Below are 16,112 nucleotides of genomic sequence, written 5' to 3'. Positions count from 1 at the left end.
ACATTTAAAACCTTTTGTTTTTAAAAAACAAGCAAAGATCAGTATGAGAGTCAGAACTGAGAGAAAAGGCTTAGAGTAAGGCATGAAGAAATTAATGACCATTTATCAAACTCCTGATGCAAAGAAGAGTGAATGTGATCAAACACCAATCACACTGTTCAAGTACTGCAGCAACAGAGTAAGGCTGAAGGTTAGAAAAAAGGGACTAGGCTTGCACTAACTTTAGTCCCAACAGTTCTGGTTCATCAGCAGAAGCTTCACAGCACAACAGGCAATTGGTAGATCACACTATTAATGCTACACAGTATGCCCCCACCACCATCATTAACAGAAACTGTTCTGTGATCAGGACATAACTGTCATATTCTGTGACTTGATGGATTGGTGTAACTTATGGCATCGTGAATTCTGAGGCAAAAGGAGGCTGATGAGTCTTGTTGATCTGGATCACTCTTGAAAACCACAGTAGAATGAAGTGACATTATTGCAAAATTTTGATTGTTATCCTGAGTTCAAGTGGCCAAATAGAACAGAAACAAATACATTATGTATACCAAACACGAAAAGTAAGTTTAAATGATGATGAGCAGACTTCATTTCTTGGCTCTTCCCAGGTGTTCTCGGGCAATAATGAGCCTTTGGATCTGAGCTGTGCCCTCGTAGATCTACAAAAGAAATCAGATTAATTAAAGAAGATGAAGCTGAGATGGTGTAGTAGTGCATAGTTGCACATTATTGTCACCCACCTGGTAGATCTTTGCATCCCTCATGAGCTTCTCTACAGGGTACTCGCTATTGAAGCCGTTGCCTCCAAATATCTGAACAGCATCAGAGGCCACCTGATTGGCGATGTCCCCTGCGAAGGCCTTGGCGATGGAAGCGTAGTAGGTGTTTCTGCGGCCCTGGTCCACCTCCCAGGCAGCACGCTGGTACGCCATCCTAGCCAGCTCTACCTTCATCGCCATCTCAGCCAGGAGGAAGGACACAGCTTGGTGCTGCGAAACAAGAAAAGAAGCACGTTGATCTTTTCTTCATCTGAGTTTTAAACAAAAAGCAGTCCAACTAAGGATACCCAGATTTTAAAAAAGGACAAACAAAATGCTTGAACACACCTCAGCAATAACTTTGCCGAAGGTCTTCCTCTCCAGAGCGTAACTGGTGGCTTCGTCGAGTGCCCTCTGTGCCAGGCCGGTAGCTCCTGCTGCCACCTGCATTGGAGCAAATACATGAACAACCGTGCTCAGACAAGTCTTCAGCTACAAGTTTAAACTTTTGTCCTTAAATCTGGTGATGTTGCATCCACTGTAGTCCTTGTTTAGTTTCCCGCTGATGTTTTACTACATTTCAAAGTTCCTGTTGTAACAGAGGCAGCTCATAAACTCAAACAAAGCCAGGGTTTTCTTTGGCATTTTGCCTACATAGGATAGAGACAGTGGACTGACAGGAAAGCGGGGAGAGAGGGGAAAACAGGCCGCAAAGGGCAGGAGGTCAGACTTTAACCTGGACCGCCGTTTTTCTGGCCATGTGGCACGCAATCACATGGTCAACCACTGGGCCAAACTGGCACCCAATTATCGCCATTTAAAAATCATGGTTCATATTTGTTAGCACACGTTTGAAAATTTAAGAGCCCACACCAGTGCATCTTTGTACTGCTGAGTCACACTCAAACTACAAGCTCAGAGACAACTTTGATCAATATTAGACAGTGAAAATAATAAGATATTCTCCTTAGCTGTAAGTGTTAATTCTCCAGGAGCACAATATATATCCCTTAAACTGTAGCAAGTTAAATTAGATTCAAATGACGGGGGGGGGAATCCACTGCTTAACACCTTTAAAGACCAATAACTTCAGATTTTTGCACTCCAATTTCTAATCCTTTTATTTGCAGATATAATTTGATGCCAAAAGATGAATCATGTCTTTACTTCTTGTAAAGATGAAGCTATGCACAGTCGTTACAGATGTTAGGTTTTGTCACAGCTGGAAAACTTACTGGTGGCCTGGTCATGTCAAAGGCACCCATGGCAATTTTGAATCCAGATCCCTCTCCGATCAGGACATTCTCCTTCGGTATTCTCACATCCTCAAAGGTAATGCCCCTCGTGTCAGAACACCTCTGGCCCATGTTCATTTCCTACAGGCACAAAAACAAAATAAAATTTAAAATGGGATACATTTACAAACTGAACATTTTTCCTCCTTTTATTACATATAATTTTTAACAAACAACGCTATCATTTGCACTACTCAGTAAAGTAATTATCTGACATTACACGTCTAATGTTTATAGAACAGAGCATCAAACTTCTGCAACATTTAATGATTTGCTCACTGAAGAATGTGCTTAATGTTTTAATAGACTCTTTTTCAGCTCACCTTCCTTCCCATTTGAATTCCCGGAGTGTCTGCATCCACAATGAAGCCAGTAAAAGCCTTGCTGGCTGAACACTTGGGATCTGAGTTAGTGCGAGCAAGCAGGAAGTACCTAAAAGTATTAGAGACTAAATTACCAGACAGAAGTTGCTGTAGTAGTCAGAGAGAAAAGAACAGTAGTGCAAATTTCAGCATTCAGAGTGGCCTTGAGGACAAATGCCCTTTAAAACTGATCACCACAACTTTGCAATACATCAGCAGCAACTGTGAGCACACACCAGTTAGCTTTCCCTCCGTTGGTGATCCACATCTTCTGCCCGTTAACAACATACTCATCGCCCATTTTTACGGCTCGTGTTTTGATGCCAGCCACGTCAGATCCTGCCCCGGGCTCAGTGACACAGTACGCCTGCAGAAACCCACACAGGAGTTAAACTGAAAACAGCGGCACCGTCTTTCATTGCATGTTTGCTGCTGTCAGCACACAGTAGTAAAACACAGAGTTTATGGTCCTTTTTACAAGATAAATAAGGCATGACGGTATAACAAGAAGCACTCTGAACTGCCTTGTTGTTCAAAGTCTCCTACACAAACAAACTTTCCTTCATTTGTTACCATTTATTCTGTAAAGGGTATTAATAAACAAACTTGAAAGTTAAAATGCTCTGTCATTGTGTTTGTTGTTGTTGGGTTGATTATTGACGTCACCTGCGCCTACCATATGTTAAGGTGGTGCTTTAAAAAGAGTCACAGCCACAGGTCGTAGAAACTGAAGCCACAGGCTGAAGTGTGTTCATTTCTGCTACCATATATTAAAGACATTTGTGATGTAACTGCCTGCCAGTGTCCTTCAAAGTTTTAGGTGGGTCATAGCGACTTAAAGATTACAAAAGTTCCTATAAAGAAGAACTTTCTGTGATAAAGCTCAAGAAGCGTCTACAGGAGGTGCTGGATTATACACATGGGACATCAAACTGGCGATCCCAGTGGATGGAAAGGATGCACAGAGAGCACAAAAGGGTAGGCAATCAGTCATCAGACGGGCTCTCCACTGAAGTAGTGATCCACTTTTTAGCATCACCGAGCAGAACGGTTTGCACCAAAAAAAGTCCTCTACAAAAAGGTCCACAGAGTGGCAGGAGGTACAGATGGACACGCAAAGAGGACTTCAGGACATCCAGCATAAATCAACTTATCCAAACAGACAGTTAGGTAATCAGGAATTATCTTCTTTTTAAAACCATCTTAAAAAAATAAAAATGTCAATTTACAATAGGGCTGCTCGATTATGGCAAAAATGATAATCACGATTATTTTCACTGAAATTGAGATCACGATTATTTGACGATATTTATTTAACCCTTTAAGACCTACTATAGAACCAAGTCCACCAGAGCTTTTTTTTTTTTTTTACATGTTGTAGTGCCATTTGTGGGAGCATTTCAAGTTGCTATACATCAATACAACTGTTATAGTCCATATTTTAATAATATGTATGCATTAAGTCCATAGTAATTACATAAATTGCAAAAAAAGTGCAATAAACTACAAAAAAAATTGAAAATTGCTTTTGTTTTGTTTACATATATTTCTACTTGGAGAAATTTAAGAGGTTTATCCCTCAAAACTTTAAATACAATAAAGTTGCAAAAAATAGTTTCCCACCACAGGAAATTTATTTTGAGTGTCTTCATAGTTTTATTTTGGAGATACAGCAATTTTTATATACTGCAGGAAAAACGAAAAACAATGCTATGATGCAAATTTGCAAAGAAAACAGCATGTGCATCATTTCACTGTGGGAAGTGTTACGAACAGCTGATAGGAACGGCAAAGCGTGTTTCTGGAATATTATGTTTTTGTTCCTGCAAGCGCTTTTTATGCAATTTTTGCAAAGCTGTATGTGGAACGAAACCGTGACCGAGGACAAGCTGATGGCATAAGATGTAAGTACAACTCCTCCGGTTTCATATGCAAAACAAATTATTGCGCTAGCTTACACGGTTCAGGTTCTACAGGGATTTAAAAATAGTTACACAAAACGGAGCGTGCTGCTCTGACCGGCTTTAAAGGGTTAACAATGACTTTAAAAAAATAATATAAAATGGTGTGCAACACCACTGAAGTTTTTTTTTTTTACCTCTCTTTTCAACCAACGGCAGTCACTCTCCAAATAACTTCTGCTTAGCTTTCCGAGCTTCCCTCGGGTCCTCTTAATCAGCGGTCTCCAACCTTTTTTGCGCCACGGACCGGTTTATGCCCGACAATATTTTCACGGACCGGCCTTTAAGGTGTCGCGGATAAATGAGGGAGGGGCTAATAATCGGCTCAGTCAATTTTAATGATCGTTGAAAGCCCAGATCGTAATCGTGATTAAAATTCGATTAATTGAGCAGCCCTAATTTACAAGCAACACTTAATTGCAATAACACCAAATTATTTCAATGAATGTAAAGACTCTGGACACCACTCCCTCTGTACAAACCATTTACCAAAATGAGGAGCAAACAATTAGTGGATTACAATTAAGAAATTAAAATCTAGGAAATTCTTTATTTGCACCAGAATCTAATGCCTCTGTATCAACTTTGTTGTTTAGTTGAAGAAGAAGTTAGGTTCTTTTTGTTTTTCCCAGAGCAACAAAAGGTTCTTTTTAAAATTCTCGCTGCATGAAAGGCTCTAAAAGATCTCAGTTATGATTTGTCAATTGCTAATGTTGTTAAAGGTCATCCAGTAGTGCTGCTAGATAAGCTCGTGAGTCCACTGAATATTACAGATTTCCACTGAGGTGTACAGAAGTCAGTCCACAGAATTCCTCATTAAATTAGCAGAAACAGTTTAGTAAGAACTCTCCCTTTCAGTCCCAATTATGGAAATTCATTCATGGAGAAGTTTGAGCCTGATCATCTGCTGCTTATCCAGGGCCAGGTCTCAGAGGCAGCAGCCCAAGCAGAAGAGCCCAGACCTCCCTCTCCCCAGCCACCTCCTCCAGCTCATTACACACCGAGGTGTGCCCAGGCCAGCCAAGAGACATAATCTCTGCCTCCTCCTGGTAGGACATGCCCAGAACGCCTTACCCAGGAGGCACCAAGAAGGAATCTCAATCAGATCCTCAAACCATATCAGCTTGCTCATTGTGCCATATAGCAACGGCACCTCTGCTCAGACTCCCTCCCAAATGACTGAACTTCTCACCCCATCACCAAGGAAGGGGCCAGCCAGTCTTCAGAGAAAACCACCACTTGCATCCACATCTTATTCTTTTGGTCACTACCCAGAGCTCATAGCCATAAGTGAGGTTAGGGATTTAGAGGGATAAATCAACAGCCTCCAGCTGACACTGCAGAGGCTCGCACCCAAGTGTGAAACAGGAAGAATGAGAATTAGCGCCTCAAAATATGACGCCATCATTCTCCACAAGAAACACCTGAACTGAATGTTTGTAAGTACTTTAATTCTAGATGACAGTTTGGCACATTGACACTTAACTAAAATCAAGAGTAGTAACCATGACAGTTAAAGATCTAATATTTCCCTATCAAATATTACAGAGGAAAGAAATATTCCTTAAAATATATGAGGGCACTCTTATCTGCATGCATGTTCTGCAGTAGATGATTGAACTACTGCAGAACAAGCAATATCACTAGATGCTGCATTCTTCCAAATATCAAATCATGTCATCGTTTCCAGTTAAATACTTACACACATGAGAGGCTCCTCAGTCAGCCGTCCCAGGTATTTCTTCTTCTGTGCATCACTGCCAGCAATAATGACAGGCATTTGCTGTGTGGGGGAAAACAGATACAGTTCATTCTAACAGAGCTACTCTTCTCCTCTGTGCTCAATATGCATGAAATAAACTTTGGGAAAACATCATTAGCCTTATTTTCTTAACATGAAATACTTTTGTACGTATGAATCTAAACAGCTGGCTGATGAACAGTCAAAAGCCGGCTCCAAAGAGCCCGTGATGGCTGATTACATAAACCCCAAGTTTCCCCCCCTGGGTTCAAAATAACCTTTTAATCATCCCTGATATGAGTTCTGTCCTGCTGCCAAACTCTTGTTTATTGGCTTTCGTTTTAAATTGTCTTCTTGGTAAATGGACTGTATTTGTATAGCGCTTTACTTAGTCCGTAAGGACCCCAAAGTACTTTACACTACATTCAGTCATCCACCCATTCACACACACAATGGTGATGGCAAGCTACATTGTAGCCACAGCTGCCCTGGGGCGCACTGACAGAGGCACCTGCTCCGATTCCTGTCCATATGTACTGAGAAATTATGCCTCTCTGGCTATGACTTCTCCTTTTCCCTTACTTTAGGAGACATTTTCTCCTCTGAATGTGGAATGAGAGTCAGATTCTGATAATATATGGCCCCTTGAAGCAAAATTGTATTTGTAATAATTTGCTAAATAAACAATATGCTTGGCAGCAGTCCATTTTTGGTGGATCAGTTGCAACAACAGGTTCTAAAACATATTTAAACAAGTTACAAAGCCAGTTTAAAGGCTCTAAATCTGGTTCTAGGTTTGTGTCTTGGTGGGCCTGAAAAAAATAAAAAAATAAAAATATATAAATAAATAAAGCAAGCAAGCTGTGAATAACTTACTCCGAGAGAGTTTGCCTCCATGGCAGTTTGCATCCCTGTGCATCCATAAGCCAGTTCCTCTGTGATGAGGCAGCTGTCAAAGCTCGACAAACCCATTCCACCTGAAAACAAAGAGGAACAAATAAGGTTTTCAAATGCAGTGTTCAGTGTGTCGAGTTTCCTGAAATTAACACATGTCCACTGCCATTTTCCCCCAGGAACAGCAAACATGGTCACACTAGGCAACAACATTACAGCTATCTGTATTATCTCTTTATGTAAAGGCAACATGTATGGTATGATGGAGACTGCACTAATATTTTACCTGTGAATGAATCTCAACCATGCAAAGCAAAGTTTGGAATGAGCCACTAAATTTCAAATAAGAATGCAACATACCATATTGCTGTGGAATGTGACCGTTAACCAGACCAAGCTCCCACGCCTTCTTGATGATGGGGAAAGGATACTGTAAAGGGAGACAACATGTCAGTGTTACCACTTTTAATTTCGTTGTACCTGTAACAATGACAATAAAGACATTATGTTTCTGATTGTGATTCTACTAAGCCTCTAACAATCATGCCAAAGGGGAAAAAAAAAAAATAGAAAGGTTAAAGACAAGTCTGTGTACACAAGCAAATATCTAGTCTGAAGTACACACACACACACACACACACACACACACACACACACACACACACACACACACACACACACACACACACACACACACACACACACACGTTTGTGTACATATAAAAAGGCACTGTTTTTGTCCGCTAGAGTGGGATTTTCACGGCATATTCTGCACCAAAATCTGTGCGTTCATCATTTGTTTGAAGCCAGCTCACCTCCTGCAACCACTTTTCTGAGAATATGCGATTATTTTGTGGTTCGGACTCCTTCTGACATTTCTTTGTAAGTGGAGGAACACCAAAGTAACTGCTTATAGGAGCTTGCTTCTTCGACATCTTTACGACTTCTAAACAAATGTCTGTCCTCCTCCAGAAAATCTTATGTACGCAAACACGCGTTGCAACTTCTTATCTGGTGCGCGTCTTTTATTTTGACAGCAAATGCGCACCTGCGGACCACTTATGTGCACCCCTGACTATAGACCTACTAAGTGATAACCATAATTGAAAATCTCTAGAGACATCAACAGTACAAGCACATCTACATATATGAAGTAAAAAAAAAAAAAAAAAAAAAAATAAAAATATTTGACAATTGCTACAGCAGCCCAATCCTCGCTTTACTCACTTCACCACTCTTGTCATAAGCAGGAGCAACAGGTATGATCTCTTCTCGTGCAAACCTCCTCGCCAACTGCTGGAACTCCTTCTGCTGATCGGTCAACTCTGTGGGCCAAAGAAGCAACAAAGCATTTTAGCTTCATTTTAATAGATCCCTATAAACTACATCACTGGAGCGGTTATTTGCTAAACAAGAATTTCATGCATCAGTTACATGAGACCCTACTTTAAAAACAAAATGATTACATTTTACTTTAGGGGATTTCAAAAGCCTCTTGGTCTGCATCAAAGAGGCTCTGTTTTTAGGGAATTAAAAAAAAAACAAAAAAAACCCCCACAACCATTCACTATATATTATATTACCAAGGCCTGCAGCCTACTTACCAAATGAGAAGCCAAGGGGTGGAGCAGGGCTGCTGGAAGATGCTGTGGCACTGGCTGTAGCTGTAGAAGAGCTCTGCAGACGGATCCCACACCGCACACCAGCTCTGAGGACCTGTATGTAAAAAAATATAGGTATGCATCAGACAGTTTGTGACACCTCACACCTGTTAAATTAAACACTTAAGAATCAAAAACAAAAAGCCTATTGTGAGTGCACTTTCTTAGCACTGTGAGTTTCCTGTTCGTGAATTCTTTACTCATATTCATAAGCCTGTGAGCCGTGGTAATGTTTGGCTGCAACCCAGGAATATGAGCATTAATGGTAGAGTTATTTGTCCTTTACTGCCGTGTTTGACAGTTGTGTCTTCATATTCCTGTTTACTTTTGTAACAGTGCTTTTCAATCGCTTGTTTGTTTGCTGAGATGTAACATTGAGATTTATAAAGGGGTAGAGTCTGTCCCTTAAATTTCTTTGAAAACTCCAATGTTGCCCAGTCCAATTTAAAAAGGTAAACCTTTTGGTGTAACTAATGCACTAATGCGTATTTTGACAGTATAAAATGACGTGTAGATTTAGGAGAAACCTATTTACATGTAGACTAAATGAACATTCCTCTGATAACGTCTCATAACGCTACAGCACTGAGCTAGCTAACGCTAGCGTGTGACGTAGTCGCTAACCGTGCAAAAAATCGGATAAAGATCGATAAACTGTCAATCGGGAGGTGCTCACAGAAAATCTTTAAGGAGGTAACCCACAACAGAGACAGGTAGATCATTCTTAAGACAGAGAAATTTACCTTGTTCAGCAGCATTGTTATTGCACCAAAGGACTCTGCACTAACCGTGTACTACCTTTGCCCTACTTCTACATAAGCGTCCTCTCACCCAATCAAAGCAGTGACATTAGTCACGTGTCATTGGTTGGCCGTGACTGTGACTTTTACCCCAGTTAGTTACTTAAAAGCTTCACCTTACAGCAGATATCACTTTAAAATGCGTTAAAGCACAGAAAGATTACTTTAGCCAAATAAAACGAAACTAAACCTAGATGTTTTCCCCCCCAAAAAATAATCATTAACTAAAATAAAACGCGACCAAGATTAGGCTTTAGTGCACATTTATGGAGAATTTTTACAGGTGGAAAGTAATGAAGTACAAATACTTAGTTACTGTACTTAAGTAGAATTTTCAGGCATCTGTACCTAACTTGAGTAGTTTTGTTTTCTGACAACTTTTTACATTTACTCCCTACATTTTTAAACAAATATCTGTACTATCTACTCCTTACATTTCAAAACAGACTTTACTTTTGACTTAACGCATTTGAGGGAACTTATTATTATTATTTCAAACATCAAACCAATTTCACCATAAACAGTGACGCATGAAAGGCAATCCTGTTCTCTGTGGTATTTAATAAACTGAAATTTTAAAGCTCACTTGTAAGTCCTGTGTTTTTTAATCAGATGTTAGAATCAGATTTTTTTTCATATTGTGAAACCTGCTGCAAAACAAACCATAGCAGACTAACTGTGTTTTTAAAAGGTTGCATTAAAATGCGCTGCTTTTTAGCACAGGGTAAACAGGTTAGCTGGTTGTACTGTGATGGATTTAAAGTTACGGTGTGTGACTGGTGAACAGTGGTTGTGGTGCTCATGGTCAGAGTCAGGTCACATCAAGTGTAGCTGAGATGAATTTGAATTTAAGCTGATGACGCTTAGATTCATTGACTGAATTCCACCTTCATACAAACTGTACTGGCTAATATAAAGGCAGCATAAACAGTGTGCTGTCAGTGCAAAAGATGGAAATCAGCCAGGCCAACATTAAACATCTGCTGACATCTTGTTGAATTTGTGTGTAAGAAAATCTACTGGAGCTCTCATAAGAAATTACTGCGAGTTGTGATTCTTTTCTCCACGCTGAGCCACTACAACTGATTTTAGGTTTCCCCCTCCTGCTGAATCCCACTTTAACCTCGTTCCTACTCGTTTTCCTGTTAAGAGGCAAAGTGATCAACTGTATTATTATTGTGTATTATTATTATTGAGACAACACAATCAAAGGTTCTGAATATTTTGAAATGATTTAATAATTTAGGTGAGCTTATTGATCCAAATATCAATAGTATCAGTACCACCACTGCTATTGGTACTGGATCAATACTAGCACAATAGTATCAATACTTCATGCTCATTAAAAAAATGTTCAAAAAGCTCTTCCCAGGAGGGTGACACGGTTGCCCCCCTGGTGGTCTTCCTCGGGTCCTCGTACTCTGGGACCTCTGGATGTCTAGGGCCTGGATCTCCTCCATACCTGCTTCATGCTCTGGGGGACGGGGCTATGGCTCCCCACACTCCGTGCTGATCCACACAGGTGTTCACAGACACAAACTACACCTTTGTTGGCTGCTACCTCAAATCACATTGTGCGCTGTCAATCATGCGTACTGCACAGTAACATGTAATATTTAGTATCTACTGTTATCTACTGTTAGCTACTTTATTGTGATGGTGTTGTATTTATTATGTTGCTCTTTTTTGTTTGTTTTCTCTTCTGTTTTTTCTTATCTCCATACAGGTGATCCAGGTGTTTTGTTTGTTTTTCAATTCTTTCTTTCCCCTTTCTCACCATCTCTTCTCCCCTCTATTTTTCTTTCTCTCCCTCTCTTTCTTTCATTCTTTCTCCCTGTCCTATCCCCCAGTCATGTCTACCCCGTCTGTAACAACCGAAAATCAAGTAAAATAAATACTTAATTATAATAAAGGTCAATCAAATATGACAAGGCCATGATGATCCAATTGGTAAAGTAAATCCGCTTGGCATCTTTCTTGGCCTTCAGACAACAATTCTGATGGCTAAAGATCCAAACGGGACAGGCAAAAAAAAAAAGAAAGAAGAAGTGGCAGGATGTACTGTGAAGTGTACAGGGCTCTACTCTGCACAGATTAAAAAAAATGCTGCAAAACTGATACTGCAAAAGCAACCTGAGAGTTTCTCAAACTAAAGAAATGAGATATTCTTTAATGGTCAAGTCAACCCAACAGAGCATGCTTTTCAGGCCTGGCAGAGCAGGACAGGACAAGTGATGTCCATGTGTTTTTCAGCTATTGACTACAAAAGGTGTCTATGATACAGTTACTAAATGATTTTGAAGTACTGCATCTGTTTTCTGGACAGGAAACACTCAAACACTCTATTAAAAGTTGAGTAGTTTTGAATATTTGCAAAACATATTTTAGTCTATCGAACACATTTTAATATTACAGGGAGTGCAGAATTATTAGGCAAGTTGTATTTTTGAGGAATAATTTTATTATTGAACAACAACCATGTTCTCAATGAACCCAAAAAACTCATTAATATCAAAGCTGAATGTTTTTGGAAGTAGTTTTAGTTGTTTTAGTTTTAGCTATTTTAGGGGGATATCTGTGTGTGCAGGTGACTATTACTGTGCATAATTATTAGGCAACTTAACAAAAAACAAATATATACCCATTTCAATTATTTATTTTTACCAGTGAAACCAATATAACATCTCCACATTCACAAATATACATCTCTGACATTCAAAAACAAAACAAAAACACATCAGCGACCAATATAGCCACCTTTCTTTGCAAGGACACTCAAAAGCCTGCCATCCATGGATTCTGTCAGTGTTTTGATCTGTTCACCATCAACATTGCGTGCAGCAGCAACCACAGCCTCCCAGACACTGTTCAGAGAGGTGTACTGTTTTCCCTCCTTGTAAATCTCACATTTGATGATGGACCACAGGTTCTCAATGGGGTTCAGATCAGGTGAACAAGGAGGCCATGTCATTAGTTTTTCTTCTTTTATACCCTTTCTTGCCAGCCACGCTGTGGAGTACTTGGACGCGTGTGATGGAGCATTGTCCTGCATGAAAATCATGTTTTTCTTGAAGGATGCAGACTTCTTCCTGTACCACTGCTTGAAGAAGGTGTCTTCCAGAAACTGGCAGTAGGACTGGGAGTTGAGCTTGACTCCATCCTCAACCCGAAAAGGCCCCACAAGCTCATCTTTGATGATACCAGCCCAAACCAGTACTCCACCTCCACCTTGCTGGCGTCTGAGTCGGACTGGAGCTCTCTGCCCTTTACCAATCCAGCCACGGGCCCATCCATCTGGCCCATCAAGACTCACTCTCATTTCATCAGTCCATAAAACCTTAGAAAAATCAGTCTTGAGATATTTCTTGGCCCAGTCTTGACGTTTCAGCTTGTGTGTCTTGTTCAGTGGTGGTCGTCTTTCAGCCTTTCTTACCTTGGCCATGTCTCTGAGTATTGCACACCTTGTGCTTTTGGGCACTCCAGTGATGTTGCAGCTCTGAAATATGGCCAAACTGGTGGCAAGTGGCATCTTGGCAGCTGCACGCTTGACTTTTCTCAGTTCATGGGCAGTTATTTTGCGCCTTGGTTTTTCCACACGCTACTTGCGACCCTGTTGACTATTTTGAATGAAACGCTTGATTGTTCGATGATCACGCTTCAGAAGCTTTGCAATTTTGAGACTGCTGCATCCCTCTGCAAGATATCTCACTATTTTTGACTTTTCTGAGCCTGTCAAGTCCTTCTTTTGACCCATTTTGCCAAAGGAAAGGACATTGCCTAATAATTATGCACACCTGATATAGGGTGTTGATGTCATTAGACCACACCCCTTCTCATTACAGAGATGCACATCACCTAATATGCTTAATTGGTAGTAGGCTTTCGAGCCTATACAGCTTGGAGTAAGACAACATGCATGAAGAGGATGATGTGGACAAAATACTCATTTGCCTAATAATTCTGCACTCCCTGTAGACAAGAATAACACAAGTAAATAAAAAAAATTGCAGATTTTAAATGATGATTTCATAACCATGTCTTCTTGGGAAGCTGAGTTAAACTAACTACTGCCAGACTCAAGAAGTTATTTAAATAGAACCTGCCTGACAAAGTGACAAAGACTAAAACAAACACATTGTGTGTCCCATGATCTAAAGAAACAGGTGAGAAACAAAGTCATTGACATCTATCAGCCTGGAAAGAGTTACAAAGCAATTTCTCAGGCTTTGGGACTCCAGTGATCCATTGTGAGAGTCATTATCTGCAAATAGAGAAATCCTGGAACAGCAGTGAACCTTCTCAGGAGTCAACGCTTCGACTTCAACTCACCCAAGAGGTCTCAAAAGAACCCAGAAAACCATCTAAAGAACTCAGAGTCTCAGTGAAGGTCGGAGTTCAGTGATAAGAATGAGATTGGGCAAAAATGGCATCCATGGGAGAATTCCAAAGGCTCATCTCACATTTTCTAAAAAAATATCTAATGATCCCCAAGAGAGAAAATGTTCTGTGGACCGAGAAATTCAATTCTCTGGAAGGTTTGATTCCTGTAACCTCTGGCATAAAACTAACACACCATGGAGGGTTACGTGGCCATGTCAAAATCCTGACTTAACCCTGCTTGAAATAATGAAAACCGTCTGCGCTTGCATTAACACAATTTTGCGAAGAAAAGTGGAAAAAAGCTCTTCCACAGTGATATGAAAGACTGACAGTTACTACCAGAGATGGGCAGTAACGCGTTACTGTAATCCAGTTACTTTTTTCAACTAAAGAGTAATGTACGGGATTACTATAGCAAAAAAAGTATTTAGATTACTGATTAGATCAACAATGGATAATAAGGAGTGCAGGAGAGAGTACGAGCATGCAGCATTCAAAGCGTTGACGTACTGACATTACTTTGAGTTTTATTCCGTAAAAAGTGAATGAAACATTAGTGTCCACTGTACACTCTGCGTGGGAATGTGAAATTCACAGAGAAACCCCCGGATCCCCCCACTGACATGACTGCTGTGGCACCAGGCAAACCTCCACCCGCCCCACTCCTGCTAAACAGGTGACAATAGATTTAAGAGCGAAAGCACTTAGTGCCGCTGAATCTTTGATTTTAATTATTTTTTGCCGTGTTTTACTTGCATCTATTTGAAAGAGCGAGTGTAAACACAAAACATTATTTTATTTTATATGTTGAAATATGCAGAAAACAGTTTTTTTTATTTTAATTTAATTTTTATTGACATTTAGGAATCACTGTACAGTATCATGTGCATCAGCTTCAATAATTTGTTACAGATATCCATCTGAATGTCTTCTTCTTTTTTTAACAACGAAAACATCCATGCAAAAGAAGAAAAAAGAAGAATAAACTAAGAAGAAAAAAACAAAACAAAATGACAAAAACAATTAGTGAGTGAGATTTAATTACCAGTAATATAAATAATAAATATAAGGTTAACAAAGTCTAAATCTGGCCTGCGTGTTATTATATAGTCCATCCATTTCTTACAACATGACACACACAGGTCCCTCTTGTAGTTCACATCCGCTCGTTTTCTCCATCCTGTAAATGTCCATTATGACGTCCATCCACATGTTCATTGTTGGGCTCTGACATGAAAGTCATTTTTTGTGAGGGCTTTTTTGCCTACCACCAACAAAATATTAAACAAATATTACAAATAAAGATTTACTTTCTAGAGGCAAATAACTTCCAAATATCTCTTGTACTGCTACATGTATTCCCTTCCAATAAGTTTTAATAACACGACAGTCCCAGTAATTATATGATAATGATTTGCATTTGTGTTTCCACAATTCTTCCAGCAAATGGGAGGGTTACTTTGATTTTTGGTGAGATGTAATAAAATATGTTATCAGGCTTTTCCAACCAAATTCCCTCCAGCTCTGTGAGCTGCTACATTTCCATTGGTATGTCCTTATTGTTTTCCACTCTTCCTTCATAATATCTATACCTCCCTCCATTTCCCATTGTTTTAATATGTAGGGTTGAGTGTGATTTCATGTTTATTAACCCTTTATACAAGGCAGCGATAAAGCCTCTATCTTTATTTGAGCTGTATGCCCAGTCTAACAGCTGTTTGCTTAATTCAGCCTTAGATTTTATCTTTTTGCCTCATCTGTAGGTATTTATAAAAATCCTGTGTTTCTAATGAATATTTTTCTTTAATCTTTTCAAAACTAAGTAGTGTACCTTTCTCCATTACCATACATAAAGCTGTTAATCCTTTATTTGTCCAATCTTTGAATCTAGTATCCAATTTATTTGGAACAAAATGTGTATGGTATGCACACCACTTACGAATTGCTACATCTTCTTCTAGTTTATACTATTTTATTGCTATTTCCCAAATTTAAAAGTCAGCTTGATCCATGGATTTTCAATAGTTTTTATTAAATCTTGCAGGCTACTCGCTATATCTTTCTTGATATTCTTTTGTATTGGAAAGTAATTTCATCCTAATAGTTCTGCAAGATCCCTAGGTATTATAACTCCCAGATATTTAAAATACTCTGTTTGCCATGCTAAATGATATTTATTTAAAATTCCTTCTGATGGATTATAATTGTATTCAAGCAATTGTGTTTTACTCACATTAACTTTGTATCCTGATAA

The 16,112-nt window shown here is 39.5% G+C and overlaps 1 protein-coding gene across 1 annotated transcript; it reads right to left on the bottom strand.

Annotated features, from left to right (window-relative positions):
• Positions 1-216: 216 nt before the first annotated feature.
• On the bottom strand, positions 217-9,549 carry acadm (acyl-CoA dehydrogenase medium chain). Its single transcript, XM_040015267.1, has 12 exons — positions 9,422-9,549; positions 8,622-8,733; positions 8,245-8,342; positions 7,378-7,447; positions 7,000-7,100; positions 6,085-6,165; positions 2,658-2,788; positions 2,383-2,491; positions 2,000-2,140; positions 1,113-1,208; positions 747-995; positions 217-665 (listed from the first exon to the last, which is right to left on the bottom strand). The coding sequence occupies exons 1-12, from the start codon at positions 9,434-9,436 to the stop codon at positions 594-596; spliced, it is 1,275 nt and encodes a 424-aa protein (XP_039871201.1). The 5' UTR covers positions 9,437-9,549; the 3' UTR covers positions 217-593.
• Between the last annotated feature and the right edge of the window lie 6,563 nt (positions 9,550-16,112).

Source organism: Simochromis diagramma, unplaced genomic scaffold, assembly GCF_900408965.1.
Source record: "Simochromis diagramma unplaced genomic scaffold, fSimDia1.1 OVJJ01000205.1, whole genome shotgun sequence".
In the NCBI taxonomy this organism is placed as follows: domain Eukaryota; kingdom Metazoa; phylum Chordata; class Actinopteri; order Cichliformes; family Cichlidae; genus Simochromis; species Simochromis diagramma.
Note: the sequence above shows the minus strand (reverse complement) of the source record. Positions and strands in the feature narration are given on the sequence as shown.